A 23,163-nucleotide genomic window follows, 5' to 3' on the forward strand; every position below is an offset into this window, starting at 1 on the left:
GGGGAGGTGTGGGAGCATCAGGTAGGGGTGGGAGCACAGGTGGGTGGGTGGGAGCACTAGAAAGGGGTGGGAGCACGGGGGAGGGGTGCGAGCATGAGGGAAGGGTCAGAGCACAGGTGGGTGGGTGGGAGCAGGGGGGAGGGGTGGGAGCGGCAGGAGCTGGAGGGCCGGGCCAGGCTGGCCTGGACGGTGGGACGAGGGCCTGGCTGGCGAGGGACCTCTGAAGCCGGGGCGCACGTGGCCCCCGGAAGGAAGCTGGGACACAGCAGCGCGGGGGCCCAGGGCGACCTGAGGCAGACCCCACCCTCCCGACCCGGGGCTTCCCCGTGTCCCCCGGTCCCCCCTGCCCGGCTGAGCCCTGGCCCCCGCTTGTCCCCCCTCCCCAGCCCCCGCCCTGCTCCTGCTGCTGCCCGGGCAATGGCTGCACCCCCAGCTGCTCACGAGTCGCGGCCCCAGGACTTGGCCAGGCAGGGTCCCGCCAGCCCTGCGCTGGGTTCAGCCTCCCGGGGCGCTGCCCCCAGGGAGGGGTGCTGGGCCCCCCACCGGGCACCGACCCTCGGCTCTGGCTGCCCTGGGGCTCCGGGCGCTCATCCCCCTCCTCCACGCTGGCCGCCTTCTTCAGCCTGCAGGCCTTCTTCTGTGCGGGAGAGAGGCGCCATCAGGGCGGGCGGGCCGGAGGGCGCAGCGCTGGGCCCAGCTCCCCTGGCTGGGGCCGGCTGGGGGGCGCTCGGGGCAGCGGTGGGGTGCCCGAGAGGGTACCAGGGGAGGCACTGGCCAGAGAGGGCCCCTGAGCCGGCGTCCCCTGGCAGCCAGGGGCCTTGCAGGGGCTTCGGGAGCAGGTCCAGGTGGGCCAGGGGCCCCGGGGGCTGGCGGTGCCCACCCGCCCCACTCTGGCCGGCCCGGGTGGCGCAGGGACCCGACCTTGCGCCTGGAGAAGCTGCTCACGAGGCGCCGGCTGCTGCGTCGGCTGGCCCCGGCGTCCTCCCCAGAATCTGCATCGTCCTCGGCTTTGCTCTGACCCCGGGGGAGAGGGGGAGACAGTGGGCTAAGAGCCCAGCCCGGAGCCGGACAGGGGATGGGGCAGCCCGGTGGCCTTCCCGGAAGAGGTGGGCTTGCCCGTGCCTGGGAGGGGCAGCGCTGGAGCTGCGACACCCTTCTCCGCCCCCAGAAGCCGCAGGACAGCGCCTCTTGCCCAAGGCTCGCCCAGACCCCACCCTGGCTGCAGGCACCCTCCATGCAGCCCGCACCCTGAGGCCGGCGCTCTCCTGCGTCCTGGGTCTGACCACCTGCCTCAGGACTGGGCCCCGGGTGGGGGGCGGCCACCCACTGACCACGCCTCGGCAGCTGCCCAGGGCACGCCGGGCAGGGGTCCTCCTGGGAGGGTCCCCCGGGTCCAGGTTAGGGGAACGAGAGCCTGGTTCCCCAAGCGCCGCAGCATCTGGGACCCCCGGCTCAAGCCGCCTGCCCCCCCGCCCAACCCCCCACTGCCACCCCACCACCCGCACAAGACAGGGGCACGAGTCCACGCAGCCTCCATGAGCTGCACCCCTGCCCGGCCCCTGCTGCCAGGGCCCCCAGCCCCCCGCCCACCCACGGGACCCCCCTCTAGGGTACAGGAAAATTCAGGGCCCCAGGCCTCACACCCCCAAAGTCTGTGACTGGAGGGTGCACTGCTTGCACTGAGGGGTGGGGAGGCACGTCATGCCACGGGCCCGCTCGGATGCCCCTCGCTGCCTGGCCTCCACGTCCTCGGCCCAGTTCATCCCGAGGCTCCCCGCACACCCGGGGCCGAGTCCTCACCTGGCGCAGGAGGGTGGGGACCCCGCGGCTCGGCCTGTGCCCACTGCCTCCGCCAGGAAGCCCTCCTGCGCACTGCCCCGCAGCCTTGACCCCTCACGCGGGGCGTCCCCTGGGGCCAGGCTCCTCCCCCCATGGGTGCAGCCTTTGCCTGCTGCTCAGGGGAGGGAGCATAGTGGACTTGACATCCACACCTGGCCAGGCCCGCAGGTGTGCTTGCCGCACAGGTGCTGCTCCTGGGGACTCCCAGGACTAAAACCACGTGAATGCTGCCAGCACGGGGGTCCCAGGGAGCCCAGGAGTGTGTGCACAGATGTGTGTGCAAGGTGTGTGTTACAGGTGTGCAGGTATGTGTGTAGGTGTGTATGCACTCATGCATGCTACAGGTGTGCAGGTGTGTGTGTACAGGTGTGCAGGTATGTGTGCAGGGTACATGTATACAGGTGTGCAGGTGCGTGTGCAGGGTACATGTACAGGTGTGCAGGTATGTATATACAGGTGTGCAGGATGCGTGTGTACAGATGTGCAGGTGTGTGTGCAGAGTACATGTGTGCAGGTACATGTGTAGGTGCATGTTTACAGGTGTGCAGGTGTGTAAGGCACATGCACAGGTATGTGCACAGATGTGTGTGCAGGTTTTGTGTTTTATGGGTGTGCAGGTACATATGTAGGTGTGTACACATTCATGCATGCTTACAGGTGTGCAGATGTGTGTGTACAGGTGTGCAGGTATGTATATGCAGGTATGTGCAAAATGCGTGTGTGTAGATTTGTAGGTGTGTGTGCAGGGTATGTGTGTACAGCTGTGCAGGTACATGTGTAGGTACGTGCTTACAGGTGTGCAGGTGTTTGTGTACAGATGTGCAGGTGTGTGCAAAGTATGTACATACAGCTGTGCAGGTACACGTGTAGGTGCATGCTTACAGGTGTACAGGTGTGCAGGTGTGTGTGTACAGGTGTGTGTGCAGGGTATGTGTACAGCTGTGCAGGTACATGTGTAGGTGTGTGCGTGCAGGTATGCAAGTGTGTGTGCAGGTGTGTGCAGGGTATGTGTGTACAGCTGTGCAGGGTACACGTGTAGGTGCGTGCTTACAGGTGTGCAGGTGTGCACGCGCGGCCTCACCTTCTTGCCGTCCTCCCGGGGCCTGCACCCGCCGGGGCTGGGCAGCGTGGAGACGGTGAAGTCATCGGGGTCCTCGCAGTCCCGGGCCTTGGACTCCTTGATGAGTGAGTCCAGCCTCCTCTTGGCCATGCTCTCCACGCGCTTCCGGCTGCTGGTCTGCAAGGGGCGGGCAGCGTCCAGCAGCTTATCGCAGCCAGCGGTGGCGACACCCCCACTTGCCATGGACTTCGTGCCACTTGTCCACAGCCTTGTGCTGCCCACCCAGGGCTCACGGGAGGCACACGACCCGGGATGTGCAGGCAGCGCCCGGCAGGCCCGTGGAGTCCGGCTCCGGGCCCCCCAGCTGCAAGAGGCCGCCCACTCCGGGCCCCCGGGGCTGCCGCCGCAGACTCAGGGCCTCCGGGCAGCACGCCGCCAGCACAGGAGCCGGCTCCCTCCTGGGCCGCCCACGCGCCCTGGCAGACAGGCAGGTGCTGGCGGAGAGGTGGCCTGAGTGGGCCAGGGCAGGGCCTCGGGCATCACGCGTCCCCGTGGGTGCCCAGTGGGCCTCAGAACAAGCTCGCCAGCGCCTCGGGCAGACAGGGACAGCGCGGCCCCTGCCTCAGGGTGTTCTAAAATAATTAGCCCGGACGCCGCTGCTCAGTTGTCCTCCCACCCTACAGGCCTTCAGGGACAGATACAGTTCCTGCCGCCTCAGCAGCTCGTGGGGAGAAGGTGCTAACGATCCCGAGCCCGGCTCGCAGGAAGCCCTCGCTGCCCCACAGGGACGGCGCCCCAGCTGTCCCGGGGAGCGGTGCCGCCCACAGCCCCAGGCCCTCACGCCCCCTCCTCCCCTTTGAGGGGGGCCAACGCCGGGCAGGGGGGGGCTGGGCAGGGCCTCCGTCCCTGGGCCAAGCTGGGCGGGACCAGAGCGGACGCGGCCTTTGCGTGCAGGGCGGACAGTGCCTGAGGGGCAGCTCGGACAGGGGAACGGGAAGTGGCCATGCGGCGTGGGGCCGGCCACCCGGAGGGTCAGCCGCCACCCAGAGCCAGAGCGCCCGTCGCATGTGTGTGCGTGGAGGGCCCAGGACGAGTGCGCGCCCCGCGGCCTGGCGGCTCCGCGAGCAGCCTCGGGTCCTGCCCCGGCCACCCGCCCTCCCGGCCACGCCCCTCCCTGACCACCGCCGCCGGCACTGCCCGGGCCCACTCACGTCCCCGTTGAGGAGCTTGCAGTCGTCGTCGATCTCGTCCGCGCTGTCCTCGTCGGACACCTCGCCCTCCTCGGCGTCCTCGCTGATGGTGGCCGGCAGCTTCTTCCCCTGGAGGAGGGGGTGCATTGGGGGGGCGGCACCCCGAGCCCCGGAGGAGCAGCTGGCATGGGGGGGGGTGCTTTCCCGCGCGCGTGGGAAGACAGAGGGCGGTGGCAGCCGCGTGGGAGGGGAAGACTCGGTGGGGGGGGGGGCTGAGTCGAGCGGCCCCTGGCCACACGGGGACCCCAGAGGGCGGGGTCTCGTCTCACCTTCACCAGGATCTTGCCCTTGAGCATCTGCGGGGAGGGCAGCGTGGTGGCGTCCTCGGTGCTGACCGAGGACAGGTCCAGCTTGTCCCCGAGGATGTCGGTCAGGTACTGGGCCATCTTCTTCTGCTGGACGACGCTGCAGTGGTTCTCGATGGACAGGATCACCGGGTACCTGCGGCCCAGGCAGGAGGGGCTGGCGAGGCGAGCCCGGGGCCCCGGCACCACCGAGCAGGGCGGCGACTTCCCGGGAGCCCTGGGGAGACGGGGCTGGCGGCCACTCTGGAAGGGGCCCCCACTGGCTCTCTGGAGGAGCTGGGTGGTGGGACAGGAGCTGGAAGACGGCGCAGGAAAAGTAACGAAGGCACCTGCCTCCCCCGCCGTAAGGAGAAAAGAAAGGCGACGAGAAACTCCAGGAAAGCCGGAGGGCATGGCTGAGGAAGCCGTGGTGTAGACCAGGGGCCACGGGCGCCGCAGAAGGACGGCGAGGAAGATCCCCCCAACCTCGACACTGGGGACATGCCCCTTTGGGCGTCTTGCCTCGCAAGACGGGCATGCACCACCCAGCAGAATGCGGCCGCTGCCTGCTGGCGCAGGACGGGGCGCGGAGCAGGGGACTTCGCCTTGTCAACTTTTCTGTCGTGTTTCAGTCTGCAGTATGCTCTGGAGTTATTTTGCTTTTAAAGCACGTGCGCGTTTTCCTTGGATTTTTACCAAAAGGCAACTGTGATTCTTTTAGACAGTGTGAGGGGTCCAGACGGAGGTTCACGCACCAGAGCCAGAGACGGGCAAGTGCTGTGGTGCGGAGAGGCGAGCGGGGTGGGGCCAAGCCGCGCCACCCCCTGGCCCGGGCAGGGCGCGGCGCCCACAGAGGTGGTGCGGGCACAGCAGGCGGGAGTTTTGCCTGGGGAGCTTGGTGCCCGGGGCCTCGGCTGTGGCAGGGGAACCCCGAGTCCCGGCCCCTCCGCCCGGGGACGCCCTCCCCACAGCAGTGCCAGGGCTGGGCGGCCCAGTGGGGGCCCCTTCCTCCCCCTGCCCTCGGACAGAGGGGCCAGCCCTCCCGGGAGGGATGCTCTCACCCCATTTCCTCAGCCCAGCTCGGGTCTCCCCCCCCCCACTTGAGGCGCGCGGGGTGCGGGGGCTGCTCGCATACCCGCCGGCCCGCCCCGCACGGCCGGTTGTGCCCTCGGAGCTGGGCGTCCACTCTCTCCACAAGGGACCCCGAAGCCGGCCCCATGTCCCAGACGGGGCATGGGGGAGGGACAGAAGAGCCCGAACCCCCCCAGCCCGCCCCCGGGCCCCCCCCCCGGGTCCCCTTGCGCCCTCACTCGTTCTTGACGAAGGCGTATCTGTTGATGGTCTCGATGACGTCTTTGAAGAGGATCTTGGAGGTCAGAGTGTAGCCGTGGTGCACGATGGGCTCCCCGTCGGCGCCATCCCAGCAGTCCACTGCGGACAGGAGGCCCCGGTCAGCTCTGGGCGCCCTGGCCCGGGAGCGTCCTCGCTCTGCGGCGGCGCCAGCCCGGCCCCGGCTCACCCTCCACGCAGCGGCAGCCGGCCTGCAGCACGCGGGCGTACATGTCCGCACGGGACTGGGAGGTGAGCTGGTCGCCCACGAGGTAGGTGTTGTGCGAGGAGGTGATGAAGTAGTGGCTGAGCGGGCGCGTCATGTCCTGGTGCACGGCCAGGTGCAGCGGGTTGAAGATGTCGCCCGCCGGGCTCCGCGCATAGTTGGTGAAGCCTGGGGGGGCGCGCGGGTCAGCCCGGCCCGCGGCGCAGCGCCCGCCGCCCCCCGGCACTCACCGTCGATGCCCAGCACGCCCCTCCTCCTGTTCTCCGGGCAGGGCTCGAACTGCTCGATGATGGCCCGGCAGCTCTCGAGCGTCACGCCCGTCATCTAGGCCAGAGCGGGGCAGGAGCCCAGGCTAGCCTGGGGCAGCTCCCCCCCCCCCCCGCGCCCCTGCCGCCTGCCCCCCCACGTCAGGGGGGCCGCAGCGAGGGGAGGATCCAGCCCTGCAGTCTGCCCCCCACTTGGGCCCGCGGCCCACATCCCAGAGTCACGTGGCTTGGGACACAGCGGCCAGTGGCCTGCAGGCCGGCCCCGAGCCTTAGAAGGCTCCGAGGGGGAACCTGGGGCGGGAGGGGTCTCGGGCCTCGGCGGCTGCACTGGGGGGGTGGAGGGTGCAGGGTTGGCGGGGGCCGCGCAGGCCCTGGAGGGGGCGCCCCGCGCAGGCCGGCTGGGGCTTCAAGGGAGCCGGGGGTGAGCGGCGCGGGACAGCGCCAGCCGGAAGCCCCGCCCGCCCCAGCACGGAGCCGCGCCCGGGGCCACACCTTCTGCTCCACCTCCAGGAAGCGCTGCAGGCCGGCCGCATCCAGGTGGTCCTTGTGGTCGCTGTAGGTCAGCAGGAGCAGGTAGAGGTCGCGGCGCGTGGACATGGCCTTGTAGAAGGCGCAGAACTCGCCGAAGCCCAGCGTCCCCTGGCGGTCATCCGTGTCCGCTTCCTGCAACCAAGGCCTGGGTCCTGGCACAGGCCACCCCGGAACGCGCCCCCAGGGCCCCCAGCCCGGAAGCACCAGCCCGCCCCCCTCGCCACTGCCCAGTCACGGCCGCGCGGCTGCTCCCTGGACCCCTGTGTCCCGGGCCCCACCGAGTGGTCCTTTAAGACACACACGGGGGAAGCAGACTCAGCCCAGTGGTTAGGGCGTCCGCCTACCACATGGGAGGTCCGTGGTTCAAACCCCGGGCCTCCTTGACCCGTGTGGAGCTGGCCCATGCGCAGTGCTGATGCGTGCAAGGAGTGCCCAGCCATGCAGGGTGTCCCCTGTGTAGGGGAGCCCCACACTCAAGAAGTGCGCCCCATAAGGGGAGACGCCCGGCGCGAAAGAAAGTGCAGCCTGCGCAGGAATGGCGCCACACACACAGAGAGCTGACACAGCAAGATGACGCAACACAAAAGGGCGCAGATTCACGGTGCCACTGACAAGAACACAGGAGGACACGGAAAAGCACACAGTGAATGGACAGAGAGCAGACAACTGGGGGGAGAAGGGAGAGAAATAAAAATAAATCTTAAAAAAATTTTAAAAAGACACACTCAGAACCCCCCGCCCCCACGCCAGGGGCCCACACGGCCGGGTCCCCCAACTGCAGCAGCCCCCGGGGCTCGGCAGCGTCCCCGCTCCACATCTCCAGGGCAGTGGCACGTGGGCCCCTCGGCCGCTGCCGTCCTCTCATGACAGGGGCTCACGATCACGGAGCTGACCCCTGGGTCCTTGCACAGCGGGCACCTGCCATGGTGGCACCAAGCCCCCGGGGACAGGGCCAGCAGGTGCCTGGCGAAGACCCCGCGTGCCTGGCGCTACGTGGACAGCTGGAGCCTGAGCCGGCCACCCCAGGCCGGGGCCCAAGCGCATGTGGAAGGGGCCGTGTTGGCGAGACACGGAGGGGCTGGTGGCCCTCCCCGCGGCGGGGGGGGCGGCCATGAGGCCCACGGGACTGCGACCCCCGTGCTTCTCGCCCTTGCCTCTCGGAGGCAAGAGGAGGCTTATGCCAGCGGCCTCCAGGGATCCCGGACACCCCACCCAGTGGCACAGCCACCCCAGTTTTGCCGATGGCACCGCCGGTGGCTGAAGCCACTCCCAGTCCCCGAGCCCGCCTTGCTGGGCGGTGGGCACGAGCCCCGCTCTTTGGATGGGTCCAAGGGCAAGTGCCGCTGGCCGCTGGGAGCCTGCAGGCCGGCGCGGCCCGGGTCGAAGGGAATTCCGCTCCAGCCGCTCCACGCACCGCGCAGCCCCCTGCTCGGGTCACGCTGCTGCCGGCATGCAACAGCGTCAGGAGAGCGCTGCAGCCGAACAGGGGCCCCCGCGCACAGTGGGTGCGGGTCACGGGACAGCGGTGGCCGCGCAGAGCCAGCCCTGAGGCCTGCGTCTCTCCCGCGGCCCCCCATGCCAGGGGCTTCCCTAATCGAGGTGGGGCCTTGGGGCTGGTCAAAGGGCCCCTCGCGGGCCACCCGCTCCCGAGGACGCAGCGCGGGGCCTGGTCCTCAGACCGCAGCTCCCGGGGCTCCCGGGTGGCAGCTGCCCCGGGCCCCTGGCACGGCCTCTCCTGGTGGGGGGGGCCTGTGACCCCGCGTGGCCTGCAGGAGGGGTGGGGCAGGCCGCTCTGCGGGGGGGCCCAGCGCACACCTGCGCCCCCAGCCCTCCCCACGCTGCCCGCCCCCGGCCTGGCAGCGCTCTCCCCCCGCCCAGTGGGGCTTCCGGAAAGAAAAGCTAATTACAGACGATAAAGGCCGCCGGCTCCTAACTTGTGCCGCCAGGGGGCCGGGGCACCGCGGGGACCGGGGCGGGCGGGGGCGCCGTGGCCGGAGGCTCACGTGGGGGCGCCTGGGCCCCCGGCCGGTGCTGGGGGCTACCTGCCCCGGCCCCCACCCCGAGGCGGTCCACCCCAAGGCAGCCCCGGCGCTGGCGGACGGGGGTGGGGGGCGCTGGCGGACGGGGGGGGGGGGCGCCGTGCAGGGGGCGGTGGGTGCTCACCCTGAACATCTGCTTCACCCGGCGCCGCGGCAGGTTGACGTTGAGCTTGTGCAGCAGCTGCAGCACCTCACCCATGCTCAGGCTGCCGTCGCCGTTCTTGTCCGCCTCGTCGAACGTCTGCTTCAGCCACTTCGGGCCGAGTTAGGGCCAACGCGGCTGCCGCGGTGCCGGCGCCCGGCCCGGGCCCCGCGTCACCGCCCCCCCCCCCGCCCCCCAGCCCCCTGCGGCCCGCGCCCCGGGCCCCGCCCGCCCCCAAGGATATTGGTCGCGCGTGCGCTGGCGGCGGGCCAGGCTGTCCTCGTCGCGGATGCCGGCCAGGAGGTAGCGCAGCCCGGTGACCCAGGTGCGCGCCTCGTCGCCGCTGGCCGCCACCAGGTCCAGGCTGGCGCGGTGCTCGCCGTGGCAGATGCTGAAGCAGCAGCTGGGGTCGAGGCTGCCGCCGGGGTAGCGCTGGAACACCTCCGCCTGCAGCCCCTCGCTCACCTCCTGGATGGAGTCGATGGAGACTGGGGGGTGTCCTGGGGTCACGCGCGTGTCCAGCCTCGGGGCACCCAGGCCCGCAAGGGGGACGAGGCGGGGGCAAGGAGACGGGGGACGAGGAGAGAGGGGACGAGGCAGGGGGACGAGGTGGGGAGATGGGGGGAGAGGGGATGACGTGGGGGACCAAGGCAGGGGACGAGGCAGAGGAGACAAGGTGGGGACAAGGAGAGAGGGGATGAGGTGGGGGGGACGAGGCAGGGGGACGGGGGAGACAAAGTGGGGGGACAAGATGGGGGACGAGGGAGGGCACGGTGAGGGAGCATGAGGTGGGGGAACGAGGAGAGAGGGGATGAGGGGACCCAGAGCACCTGGGCCAGTAAGCGGCCCTGCCCCCCTGGCCCTGCCCCCCCGGCCCTGTCCCCCCGGCCCTGCCCCCCGGCCCTGCCCCCCGGCCCAGCCCCCCAGCCCAGCCAGGGGCTCCTCCCCTTCGTGGGACCCCGCGCCTCGGCCCTGCTGGGCGTCCTGCCAGGGGCTGGGGGACCGGCCACCACAGGGGCTCCACGCGGCCACACGTCCCACCCGCCCTGGAGAGAGGGGCATTAGGGGAGGGGGCGCTCCAGGGGCGCTCCGGGCAGCTGGGGCGGGAGAAGGGGGCGGGGGGCGTGGCTGGCCCCTCAGCCTCTGGGCTCTGGTCGCGCGGTCCCGCCTTTGGGTGTGAAACGACCCGTCCCCAGAAGGGGGGCGCCCCAGACATCACCGCGCAGGGTGAGACGGCAAGGTGGGACGATGCCCGAGCGCCCGCTCAGAGACAGGCAGCGCTGGCCGGGGACCCTGTGGGCACCCCAGGGGTGTGGCCCGCCCGGGGGTGGCGTGGGGTGGCGCGGCCCCCCCCACTCAGGCTCCTTCGAGGATCTCGTCTCACACCCCCAGGCCTCGCAGAGCCCGTGAGCGCTGAGCTGGAGGGGCGGCCCCGACACGCGGGCTCCGGCCGGGCACCCTGGGCAGTGGGCCCCACCGCCTGCCCCCACCCCCAGGCTGCGCCCAACCTCACGGCGCCCCCAGTCTGGGCAGGGGCCCGGCCAGGACCTTCCATGGGGTGGACAGGTGCTGGGTGGGGGTCCTGGGCCCTGGGCACCCCCCTCCACGGCCTCCCGGCCACCGAGGGGCGCGTGCTCCTCCGCGGGCCTCGGTTTCCCCTCGCAGCTCTCTCTGCCGCCCTCACCCCTGCCTCCTCGGCTCCGACCAGCCTGACTTGGTGCCGTGTGGGTGGCGGGGAGGGGACCGTGGACCCCAGGCTAGGGAGCGGCCGACAGTCCTGGCAACAGCCTGCCCTGGAGCCCTTCCCAGACCGCGGGCCCCAAGCACTGAGCTCTGCTCCCGAGTGCAGGGGCGGGGGCGGGAGCAGGGCCGGAGCCGCTGGAAGTCCCTGGACCCCGCTGCCCCCTGCCGGCTGCCGGCCATCTCTGCGGCTCCCTGCAGCATTTGGTATGACGGGACACTCCACCGTGTCCCCTGGGGTGGCCCGTTGCGCTGCGGGGGCGTTAGGCCCGCCTCTGCCGTGCTCCCTGCAGGACCGCCCATCGCAGGAAAGGCTCCTGGCACAGCAGCGGCGCTGGGGCCCCGCCCCCGCCCCCATGCGGGCGCCCTCCCTGCGCAGTCACCCCCGCTTGGCCCCGGGCGCCTCCCGGCGCGGCGCTCTCCTGGGCGCGTGGCGGCGGCGGCACCCTTGGCAACCGCCGGCTGAGGCCCTGCCCTGGAGACGCCGGGTCCCTCCCAAGTTGTCGAAGCCAGAGAAGCTTCCAGAAAGCTCTCCTCCCATCCCACGAGGACTCTGGGTGCTCTTCCTGACCCCTGGGACCCCCACCCGACTCTGCGCGCCCCTGCCTTCCCGCCCGGGCCCCAGCAGCCTCCACGCCCCTCTCTGAGGGCTGCCCGCCCTGGACTGCTGCCCCCGGGGTCCCTGGCTGGGAACCCCAGTGCTGGGCACGGGAGCCACACTCTCCCCGAGGCCCGGACGGCTAATGCCAGGGGCCAGCAGGGCCAGAGGTCACCGCCAAGTGCAGAGGCCATGGAGCCCCTCGCCCCCCAGAGACACCCCTGCCCTGCCGAGCCCCCAACCAGGGTCCGCCCCGCCCAGACCCCCTGCCAGGGCCTGCCCAGCCCGCCCCCCGCCAGTGCCCGCCCATCCCAGCACCCACGCCACAGCCCCTTCCCAGCACCCCCCGGCCCAGCCCCCCCCCCAAGCACCCGGCCCGGCCCCCCGTCACCAGGGCCCACCCTGCCCAGCACCCCCACCACGGCCCCTGCCTGGCCCAGCCCCCTCCCCCACACCCCCCGGCCCGGCTCCCCCCAGCGCCCACCCGGCCCGGCCCCCCCCCAGCACCCACTCACTCTTGGCCTTCTCGTGCTTGCGGGACGGCCGCCAGCGGAGGCAGGAGCGGTGCTCGTCCAGGTGGTAGAAGCGGGCCAGGCCCTTGGAGGCGCCGCGCAGCTTCACCATCTGCGTGCCGGCCTGCATGGCGCTCAGGCACCGCTCCACTGGACGCGTGGTGGCCGGCGGGGACACAGAGGCAGCGCCGTGAGCGCCGGGCCGTGCCTCCCCCTCGCAGCCTGCCCCTGCACCGCCGGCCCGCGGCCCTGCACCTGGGTGGGGGTGCCCAGGGACGGCCGACCCTCACCTCCCCGCCCACCTGTCCAGCCAAGGAGCCGGCCCAGAGCACCGGGGCCTCCCGTCCAGCCAAGGTCACCCCGACACACACGCTCTGCCCAGCTCCAGGGGCCCTGGGGACCCCGCCCCTGCCCTCCCCCCATCGGCGGCCCCCTGGACCAGCCCCAGATGAGCCGGCAGCTCGAGGGAGCGGCGCGCAGGCGGTGACTGCGCAGCTGCCCAGGAGGGGGTGTCCGACCATGCCAGCCCCCAGCCCGCCTGGCAGACCCCCGGCCGTGCTGAGGGGACCCAGTCTCCCCCCGCCCACCCTCCCTGCTCGGCAGCGTCCTCAGGAAGCCGGCGCCAGGCCAGGCTGTGCCCACGCCCCCTCCAGGGCCCCGGCCCCTCAGGCCCAGCCGCCTCTCCCTCCTCCGGCAGTGGGGCACAGTGGGAGGAGGCTGCCAGCCCTGGGCCAGGAGGCCCATGGCCGGGGAGGCTGCAGATGCCGAGGGGTCAGGCCAGGCCCGGCCTTGCCCCTGCTCACGGAAACCCGCAGGCACGGAAGGGTCCATGGCCACACCCCAGGAGGACCACGTCGTGGTGACCCCAGCCTGGAGGGGCGGGTCGGAGGAGCCGACGCCTGCCCTTTGAGGGGAGGGGCCTCTGGGTCAGCGGGTCGTGCGGGGACACTGGCCCTGGGGCAGGCCACGGGGGGGCAGGGCCGGGTGTGCCAGCCGAGCAGAGCTGGGGGCGGACACCCTGACCGGGTCTTCTGGGGCCGGCTCCGCCCAAACAGCCCCCCACGCCCTCCCGTCCCCTCCGGCCCTGAGGGACCCTGCCCACCCCAGGCCTGTCGGGCCCAGCCCTGGCTGGGGATGGGAGGGGACCGAGGCCATGACCAGGGAGCAGCGGGCAGCCAGCGGCCGCTTCCCCACCCTGCGGCCCGAGAGCCGGGCAGGCCTGACCCCTTACCGAGCTGCCACTGTGGACACAGGGCCACGCTACCGCTGACCCAGAGCAGCGCCTCCGCCAGGCAGGCGACTGTGCCCTCAGCGGAAGCCATGGGGCCCGCGCCCCTCCCTGGCCCGGGCCCCAGCCCCTAAGGCCCCAGGCCCGCCCACTCTAGGAGTCCCCAAAGGAGCGGTGTCCGTGCCAGGGCTGGGGGCACCGCGGCGCCGCGGCCCCGCCCCGTCTCCGCGCTAATCCGGAGCTTGGATCCAACCGGTCAGAGGATTTAGGCCAAGGGAGCTCCCGGCTGGCGGCCAGGGGGGACGGGGCGGCCACGCCGCTCGAGGCCCTGGGCTGCCAGCGCCCCTGCCGCGCACCGGTTGAAGACGGCAGGGAGGACGGAACGGGCGTCCCCGGGCTCCGCGGCCCTCCAACCCAGGCCTGGGGTGGGGGCAGCCCTGTGGGCTCAGGCCACCGAGGGCCCGTGATCGGACCCCGCCCCTCCCCACACCTGGGGGCCACCGAGCGATGCCCGGGGTCCGGAAGCGGGAGGGCCCAAGAGGGACAGGGCAGCAGCGCGTCCCCCGGCCCTCGGGACAGGCCGCCTGAGTGGGCCTCGCTCAGCTCCGACCCCGGCGTCGCCTGGAGGCCCCGGGGCCCCACCCTCTGCCCCCACGGTCCAGTCTCCCGGTGCCGGCCTTGCCCGTGGCCGGGGCCCGTGCCGTGTCCTGGCTGCTGGGAGCGGAGCTGCCCTCGTCGGGACCCGCAGGCCCGGGCGCAGCCCGCCGCCCCCGCCCTCCTGGGGACAGCAGGACGTGGAGCCGCAGCAGCCGAGCCCACCGAGGAAGGGCCCACACGGGCGTCCAGCATCCCTGGCCCCGACCGCACCGCGGGGGCCTGCCCAGGCCGGGCCCACCCCTTCTCCTGACCAGGGTGGCTCGGCTGCCCAAACCAGGAGGAGCGGCCCCCACCCACACCAGGGACCCCTACCCGCTCTTGGCACCGCTGTGGCCAGCCCTAGTCCCCGGCCAGCACACGGCCAGGGGGCCCCTTCCCGCCGTGCCCCCCGCTCCAGCTTAAAGGTTCAAGAAGAAGCCAGGACCACATCACCCCACGGACAGGCACGCTGTAACGTGGCCCCCGTGGGACCACCGCTGGCCCCTCTGCCGGCCGCTCACCCCTGGGGCCCACCCCTGGCTGGCTGCACCCCCACCTGGCTCCAGAGCTACCTGGCCAGCACCCCCCTCACCTCCCCAAAAAAGGGGCCCAGCGGCCTCCCACCCCAGGCACTGCCCAAGGGCAAAGCCCACCGCAGGTGGACGCCGGGTGGAGGACGCCCCCACGGCTGCACCCGGCAGGACGCCCTGAGCTCGGGCCCTCAGCCCCTCCGTGGACCACCCCCCAGGAGCTCCCGCCACGCCCACGGGCAGCCCCTTCCCACTCACCCCAGGCCAGGCTCAGAGTCCCCTGCTCCAGCCACAGGCCTCCCCACGGCCGCCGGCTCCTCCCGCGAGGCCCCAGCCTGGAGGCCACACACCTGAGGCCCAGGGGCAGGTGGGCTGAGCTGGCACACCTGTGCAGCAGCCGCGTGCGGGCAGGCCCTGCCCCAGGGCAGGCGGGGGCTCTGGCGGGGCAGGTCACCCTGGTCTCACCCCACTGTCCCCAGCCCCGCTGCCCCGCCCCTGCTGCCCCCACCCCCATCACTGTAGCCCCTCCAGGCCCTGCCCCCGCCCCGAGACCTGCTTTACCCCAGGCTGGGACATGGCTGTGAGCACCTGGGACCCCCCCAGGGACGGCTCCCTGCCTGGGAACACAGCCGCACCCGATGGGTGGGGCGAGGAGGGGCAGACGGCGGGCAGGGGGCATCACGGAGGAGGAGTGCAGAGGCTGGTCTCTGGGAGGACAGGGGCGGCTCAGCCCCTGGGCCAAGGCCACCGTGCCGGGTCTGGGGGGCCGGCCCCAGGGCGCCCCCGAGCCCACCATTCCCCAGGGGCAGGGCCCTGTGGCCCCCCCCGCCGAGCCTTGGCCCCCCGCCAAGGGCTGGGCCCCCACCTGACTCTGCTCTGCCCAGCCCCCCACCACCGCGGGAACGGGGCGCCTATCGGAAGCGGCGGCGGCGAGCATCTGATTCCGGCTTTGTGCGGGAACGGAGCCTGTCCCAGCAATCGCCAGCAAGGGCCCAGTGGCAGCGAGAGGCCGGTGCGGCTCAGCCCCGCCTCACCCCAGGAAGGCTGGAAAATCGATTTAATCTTCCACAAAACCCACTAACACGCCCGGGCCTCCCGGCACGCGCACAATTACATGGGGCAGATCCCTGGGGCACCCCAGACCCCACAGCCGGGGCGCGTGGATGTGTGGGATGGGCCGCGAGGGGACCGCGCCCCGGGAACCCCAGCCCCCAGCCCCCAGCCCAGCCGGCTTGGGGCCCCATGGCATCTCGCCCTCCCAGCTTTCCTCCGTCTTTCCGCAGGAGCTGCAACGGGCCCCTCTTGTCTCCAGCCCACGCCGGAAGGGCCAGCAGCAGGGGGTCTAGGCAAGACCCCAGCCCTCCCCCGGGCCACTGGTCATCGCCAGCTTCCCGCCACCCATACCCGGGAAGTCCCCCTGCCCGGCCAGCTGGGCAGGCAGTGGGCCGGGGAGCCCCAGACCCTCCCCAGCCACCAGCAGGCACTCGCAGTGTCCCCCGGGCCACCCACCTGCTGCCCAGCGCCGCGCGGGGGAGGGACCCCCACGCATATGGCGGGGAGTGCGCCAGCGTCTGAGAGAAGCAGTCGACCCCCGCACGTCTGGGCGCCTCTGCTCCCCAACTATTTTTGCTCCATCGGGGATCGCGAGCAGCTCCCACCCATCCTCCTGCAGGCAGCGCGGCGGGCGCCTGTGGCCAGGGCCGGGGGCGCCGGGCAGAGCCCGCGGGCCAGGAGCCACGGCCTGGCCCCCCAGGTGCTCTGACCGGTCAGCACCCAGGGTGCCCAGACCACCCATGGAGTGGCAGGAGCAGCAGGGGGTTCCCTGGACCCCCGCTCGGCCAGGACAGCCATTTCTCGCGGCCGTGCCCCCACGTGGCTGGCAACTCCCACCAGGACGACCTACGTTCCGGGTGAGGGCCCACGGCGTCGCCGGCCCCGCAGCCACGGAAGGGGCAGAGAGGCCTGGAGGAACAGGCCGGCCGGACCCCCGGGGAAGCCAGGGGCGGCTGTGCGTCCTGGGGAAGCTCTCGGCGGCGGCCTGACTCAGAGCAGGGCACGGTCCCCGCGTCAGAGCTGCTGCCGGGTGCCCGTGGGACGCCTGGTGCCCCCAACGTCGGGCCTCCTCCCTGCCCCCCCGGACCCCCCAGCCAGGGCTCATGGCAGCTCAGCTCAGCCGGAGCCTGGCCTGGTGGGTGTCACCATCCCCGGTCCCACCGGGCGTTTCCCGCTCTCGCTGGCCCCTCGCCCACGACCCGGGGCTCCTGTCCCCCAGCGCCAGCCGCTCGTGCCCCCAAGGCCACCCTCCCTCCGCATGACCTGCAAAGAGCAGGCCCAGCCGGCCAGGGGGCGCCACCCTGGCCCCCGGCCCAGGTGAGGGCGGGTGACCAGGTACGTCCAGCGCCCTGGCCGCTGCCCAGGAGCCCCCAGCGCGACGCTCAGGAGGGAGCCAGGCTGGCGGTGGCGGGGGTGGAGGCACTTTCCTGAAAAGCCCCAGATGGAGCGGAGCCTGCTGGAGGGGAGGAAACGAGCGCCGAGTGCAGAGGGGGCACCCCTGCAGGGGGCCGGGTGCGGGGAGGGGCACCCCTGCAGGGGGGCTTCTCGGCCCTGCCCCCACATGCCCCCCCAGGAGCCCGGGCTGGGGGGGAGGGCAGGCGGCAGCTGGCAGGGCCGGGCGGCGCGGGCACGGAGCCACACCGGGCGAGGAAACACAAGAAGGAGCAGCCGGGGCCGTCAGCCCTGGACACCAGGCAGGAGGCTGCGTCCTCTGAGCCCCCAGCACCCTTCTGGGGGCCATGGACACAGGGTGCACGTGGGCACCCCAGGGGCAGCAGCCACCCCGAAGCCCCCACCCAGGAGCTCATGCTGCTCCGGTCTGGGGCCTGGGGCACCACGTACCCCACTCTCCCCTCCTGAGCCTCCCCGCCGAGCTGCCCTTACACCCCCTGGCCGGCCCGGGGATGGCCCTGGGAGGGGGCAGGGCTGCCTCTCCAAGGGCGCGGCTGCTGCGTCCCCATCCCCAACCCAGCGCCTCCACGGAGTCGGGACAGCGGGAGCGGTGGAAAGTTCCAGATGAAGGAGAGGAGCCGATGTGGGGCTGAGCCGGGCCAGCTCCTGCTCACTTGAAATCAAGTTGGCCTGGGTCGCCAAGTGGTGCGTTGTGAGTCGCTCGGCCTGAGCGGGCTGAGGGGACCAGTCCCAGGACACCGCGGCCCCCTGCCCCCTGCCCCAGGCTCCACCCTGGCCCCCGGGACCCCCGCCTTTGGGCGCTGAGCTCGAGGGTGTGTCACGGCCACTGCCCCAAGCACGGCTTGAGCTGAGCGGGCAGGACTCTCCCTGCCGGCCGCCCACCTCCCAAGGCCCCGGGTGGGCGGTCGACCTGGGCCCCCGGCCCCCGGCAGGTAGGGTGGCAGCCGGGGCTTCCCAGGCGGGAGACGGCCTCACCCCGGGCTTCTGGAGAGCCGGAGCAAACGTGCCCGTCCAGTCCCCAGCCTGGACGCCCACCGCCTCCCCCGCGCAGGAAGTCCGCCTGCCGGCCGGAGCCCACATGGACTGTGCTAGAAGCGCCCTGGGGAGGAAGCATCGCCCGTCGATTCCTCAGCCCCGGGGAACGCGGAGCGCGGCCTCAGGCACCAGAGAGGGGCGACGGGGGCCCCTGCACCCCCCCTGCCCCAGGAGAGGCGGCACTTCCGGGGCAGGGCCGGGCCGCACGCGTTCCCAGAGCCAGGTGCCAGGAGCGGAGGAAACTGTCGCCGTCAGCTCATTAGCTGCGCAGATGGAGGCAGGGACCGGAGCCTCTGGGCCCATCTGCTCCTCCTCGGCTGCGTTCCCTGCCGGCGGGGGACAGGGCGGCACGTGTGTCCCTGCAGACGCGGGCTGTGCCGCTGCCTCCCGCCTGAGGACCGCAGGACGGCGCCGGGAGGTGGGCTTGCCGCCCACCCACCACCCGCTCTCCCCACGACCGGGACGGGGCGCCCGGCGGCCGCTCTCCCCTCGCAGGGCCGCACGGCAGCCCCGATGCCCGCTGGCCACAGGCGGCACGTGCTGCTGACCGAGGCCCGCCAGCCTGGGGGCCCCCACCGCCCGGAACCGTGTGCAGGCGGGGCCGGAGGGAGCGGGCTCGCCCAGGGACCACCCGCCGCGGGGGCCTGGGAGGCGCGGCCCCACGGGCCACTCTGCAGGGGCCACACTGCCCCCCCACCCCGTTCACAAAGGGGGTCTCGGCCCAGAGGGGGGCCAGGGGACAGTGGGCACCCGGCACTTTCCGACTCGCTGGCTTGGACTCCCCACCGCCTGGGCCCCTGCGTGCCCGCCCGCCACGGGAGGCTTGAGGTCCTGTGCTCTGTGTGAGGTCACCCCGCGTGTCAGAGCACTGCCAGAATCCTTCCCGGACAGGCTGCTGGGAAGCCCCTGCTGCCCGGCCCCCCTTCCTCGCCCAGCCTCACCCCTCCGGTCAGAGAGAGGCCAGAACACTCGAGACCCGAATAAATCTCCAGCAGGCAAGTTCCTGTTCTCCCTTGGAAAGTTCTTCCTGCTGTCTTGACCAAGTCTCTCCTGCTGCAGGTCGGTCCTGGCCCCTCGCCCCTTTGCGCTCTGCCTCTCCCCACCCCTGGCCCAGGAGCAAGTGCTGCGGACGCGACCTGCCGAGGAGAAGCTCTGCTGCGTCCAGCTCCAAAGACCCCCCCCCCGGAAGCCTGGGGACAGAGCCCCCCGCCGCTTCCCGCCCCCAGCCCCTGCAGCGCAGCCCACACCGGCTCCGTCCCTCGCTGTGTGCCCAGGGCAGTGCCTGGGACCCCAGCAGGAGCCTGCGGCCCCCGCTCCAGGAGGGAGGGCGCAAGGTGGGGGGGCGGGCCCTGTCCTAGGTGCTGACCAAGCCCGGGCACTCCACTGCCTCCAGGGCCCTGGTCAAGGGGCTGGCGTGTGGGGGAGGGGCCAGCAGTCCCCGGGGTTGCACCATCCAGAGCCCACAAGCCCTCGACACCCCCAGACCCTCTGCCTCCTCCAGGGGACCTGTGTTCGCCAGGCTGGGCGGCACCTCCTCCCCGCCGCCCACCGGATTGCTCCACCCCGCGGCCACCGAGGGGCGCCCCCTCTCCGCGGAGCCGCCCGGCCCGCGGCGGGTCACGGGGGCGGGGCCGGGCGGGTGCAGACGGCGGGGGAGGGGTTCGTCCGGCCAAGAGGACGGGGCGCGGGGCTCCCCGCGGGGCCGGGGCGGCCCCTCCCTCGGGTCCGCGCGCGCCCCGCCCCCTCACCTCGGTCCCGGCCGAGCCCGCCGGGGGTCCCGGGCTCTTCCATGGCGACCGGCACGGCCCGCGGGGCCCGGAGCCCGACCAGCCCCGCGCGCGCCCGCAGCCGAGGCGGGGCGCCCCGCGCACAGCGCCCCTGGCAGCCCGCGCGGGGAGGGGGCGGCGCCGGCGCCGGGCACGCCCCCCGCGGAGCCCCGCCCGCCCTTAACCCTGCGCTGCCCGGCGCCCACCTCGCCGGAGGCCGCGCGCGCGGCCGGGGGCGCTGGCCACACGCTTGCCCCGGGCGCTGCAGGGGCCTCTCGGCCCACCCCCGCCCTCCCGGGGGCCCGCAGACCCCCAGGGGGGCCCTCCCACCGCACGCCCCCTGGCTGGCGACCCCTGCGAAGGCTCCCAACGAGCCCGAGCGCTGGATCCGGACAAGCCACCCAGGCAGGGCTGTGGCCCCTTGAGGGGGCCAGGGGGTCATCCCCCGCCGGCCAGGTCAGAAGCTGTCCTGGCCCGAGAAGCCACTGACCTGCTCCGGGGGAAAGGGCCAGCTGTTTGTGCTCCCTGGCTGCCCCCCCCCCTTGTCCCTCAATATTTGCAACCTGGCTGCACAGGTGACCGCAGAGGCTTCAGGATCTGAAGCCTGAGGGTTTCGGGGGCAGCGGAGACCCTGTTGGGGGCCCTGCACCCCCTCACCGCCCGGCAGGAGCAGCCCTGACCCCCCGCTATACCCTGACCCCCCCTCCCTGGCTGCGCTGCTCGTCCTGGCTTCTCTTGGGGACGCGTTTGGCTTTCACTCGCCGCAGCCGAGGGAAACAGTGTTTTCCAGATCAGCAAAGGCTCTTCCCCATCTCTGAGCGGTTCTGAACGGCGCCGCGCCCGCCGCAGCCGCATCTGGCAGTTGCATCCCTGAGGGTGGCCTGCGGGTGTGCGGGGACAGAGGGGCGCTGGGCCCTGGGGAGGGCGCAGGTGCGCGGCGCGGCGGTGCCCCTCGGAGCCGGCACCTCCTGCCAGGCCGGGCCCCAGGTGTGGGGGAGGGGCACCCTTCCTGCCATGGAGGATCCTGGGCCGGGGCGGAGGGGGCACGCGGTGGGCTCTGGGGAGTCTTCGTGCCCCCACTCATCGTGTGGTCAGGGCACCCGGGGCCAGAGAAGGTGGAAGCTCCCTGTCCCCCGGCCCCCCAGCCCACCTGAAGGTGACCGCCGGCCACGGTGGGAGGGGGCCCAGAGGGGGCGGGGCTGAACGGAGCCACGAAGGCGGGGCGGGGGGGGGGCAGCAGCAGAGGAGGAGGAACCGGAGTGGGGAGAGAGCAGTGGGAGAAGGGGGGGTGGAGGGAAACCCAGAAGCTGGGCCCCAGGAGGACGGTGGGCGAGAAGGAGGCGCAGGGCTGGCCCGGCCACGTCCCCCCGGGGCTCGGGGCCACCGAGTCTGCCCTCGCTAGACGGGCGGGTGAAACCCAAGTTCAGGTGCTCTTGAATAATCCATCAGCGCCACCCGCGCTCACGGGGCCCCCGATTCCGGCGGTGATTAGCGCCACCGGCGGGCCCGGGGTTTGCTTCGGATCCTGAGCTCGTGGGCCGCCCGGCCGCGGGGCAGTTTTCGTGTCCGAGGTGGCGTGGCCGGGCCGTGGCCTGGGGACCGGTGGCGTGGATGAAGGGCCTCGGCCCCCGAGGGCTTCAGCTGTCTTCTTGTGTGGAGGGGGCGGTATGGGGGAAAGGGACACCTGAGCCCCCTCCTCCCTGGCCATCCCCAGATTCAGACGAGGAGACCGAGGCCAAGAGCACGGACCCCTAGACCCCACTGCAACCCTGTGGGCAGAGCCCAGGCCCGGGCGCCCAGGGCGGGGGGCCGCGGCCCCCGGAGGACGTCCTGGGGCCTGCTGCAGAGGCCGACCGGGCGCTGCGCCCTCTGCCGCCCCCCTCCCTGCATGGCCTCGCCTTCCAGCTGGAAAACGCTGCCCCTGCCCCACAGGGCCGGGCCGGGGCTGCGGCTGGGAGGGAGGCCGGAGTTCATGGTGGCCAGGGGGGTGGGCCAGAGCCCCAGGGTCCCGGCCAGGCCCTAGGTGGCAGAGCTCCCCCAGCCAGCTCCTGCTCCGACTGTGGCAGGGGACACCGCACCCTCCCTGGGCAGCGGCTGGCACCCACCCCCTCTCCGGCTTCACCCTGACCGAAGCCGTTATCCAGCCTGCTGAGCCCACACCTCCCCCTCCCCATCCCACAGGACCCGGGCCACAAAAGGCTGAGCGCGAGGGCCACCGCGCAGTCCACCCCGATCCTGGGCGCTTGCCACGCTTCTCGCTGTGCGGCCCCTGATAGCACGATCTTTCTGGACGGGCACCGCGCTGGGGAAGCTCGTACAGCGCAGAAGGCAGGACCCCGTCCTGGGCTGAGGATGCTGGACCGCAGGGCGGGGTCTGTGCGCGGGCACAGGCGTGTGCCGGGGCTGGCTGGCGTGTCATCGTGCACATGCCTGCGTCTGAGTGAGCCACGTCGGGCCACACGCGGGCCTGGGTTTGAACAGGTGAAACGGAGCCCCACGAGACTCCGGGGCAGAACAGCAGAGGCTCAGAGACAGGGGGCGGGGGCAGAGTGGGGAGGGAGGCTGGGGGGCAGGTCCGCCCGGCTGCGCAGTCCCAGTGGCCCCTGCCGCCAGCGCCCAGGATGGCAGACCACCAGGGTGCGCCCAAGTGTGGCGCCACGGGTGGTCCCACGGCACGGTCTCCACGCCCAGTCGAGGTCCCCGGGGGAGCACAGCGGCCCTGGGGCGCGGTGACCGGGAGACTCGCCTCCCCAGTGGTGAAGAGTGGGCCGTGCCTCAGAGGCCTTCCCGGGGCGCGGCTGCGGCCCCCCCGTCCCGTCCTGCAGGGGGGCTCCAAGGACACGCCCCGATGGCCTCGCGGGAAACGGTGAGCCGAGCCGCGGCCCTGGCCGGCAGGCCCCGGGCGGCGCTCCGAGGTGGGTGCAGGAAGCCCCGAGCGTGTCCCCGATCCTGCTGCTCCAAGGCCACCTCGGAGTGGCTGAGTCGGAGGGCTCAGAGACCATCAGGCCACATAGGGAAACTGAGGCACAGCCGAGCCCAGGTGCAAAGCCGGCCGAGCTCCCTCCAAGGCCCCCCTGAGTGCCAGCACCTGGGCCACCCCAGCCACCACCCGGCATGTCCTACGGCTCTGGAAAGTGTCAAGGGGCTTGGGGGCAGTGGCCCTGGTGACGAGGTGGCGCTGACGGCTGTGCCACTGCGGCTGATGGCCCCGGCCGGGTCCGTCCCCGGGAAAGATGACGAATTCAGCGCTGAAGCCGGCCACCGGCGCCTTCTCACCCGTTTCAGTCCCGCCAAAGCCACAGCTTCCGGTAAGACCGAAGCCACACCAGGGGGCCCCTTGAGTGACCAGGACGCCCCAGACCTGCCCAGCACACCCCAAAGGGGGCTGAGCAGCTTCCGTCCTCAGGGGGAGAGGCAAGGGGTACCCAGGGTGGGCCGGGGATGACTGTCTTTGGGGTACGAAAGTCGCCCCACTCATCCTTGAACGGGGCTCACAGCAGAGCACGGGGGCCAGGGGTAGAACTGAGCACGCCTCACAGGCCACAGGCCACTCCACCTGACTGCAGGCTGCAGGGACGAGAAGGCACGGGGACAGGGAGAGGACAGAGTGCCGGTCAGTGCCCCCAGGGAAGGCACGGCCGGCACCGCTGACCTCCAAAGAGGGGGCCTCTGGGAAGAAGCCCCGA

The 23,163-nt window shown here is 72.5% G+C and overlaps 1 protein-coding gene across 1 annotated transcript in view; it reads right to left on the reverse strand.

Moving 5' to 3' along the window:
• PLCH2 (phospholipase C eta 2) overlaps positions 1-19,541 on the reverse strand; it is a 30,696-nt gene extending 11,155 nt beyond the window's left edge. The window contains 13 exon segments of the mRNA XM_058304610.1: positions 555-637; positions 922-1,014; positions 2,921-3,076; positions 4,111-4,218; positions 4,419-4,590; positions 5,744-5,864; positions 5,953-6,156; positions 6,219-6,312; positions 6,747-6,917; positions 8,949-9,079; positions 9,212-9,454; positions 11,820-11,966; positions 19,460-19,541. Coding sequence (XP_058160593.1) covers positions 555-637; positions 922-1,014; positions 2,921-3,076; positions 4,111-4,218; positions 4,419-4,590; positions 5,744-5,864; positions 5,953-6,156; positions 6,219-6,312; positions 6,747-6,917; positions 8,949-9,079; positions 9,212-9,454; positions 11,820-11,966; positions 19,460-19,502 — 1,766 coding nt within the window. The 5' untranslated portion in view covers positions 19,503-19,541.
• Positions 19,542-23,163: the final 3,622 nt, after the last annotated feature.

Source organism: Dasypus novemcinctus, chromosome 9, assembly GCF_030445035.2.
Source record: "Dasypus novemcinctus isolate mDasNov1 chromosome 9, mDasNov1.1.hap2, whole genome shotgun sequence".
In the NCBI taxonomy this organism is placed as follows: domain Eukaryota; kingdom Metazoa; phylum Chordata; class Mammalia; order Cingulata; family Dasypodidae; genus Dasypus; species Dasypus novemcinctus.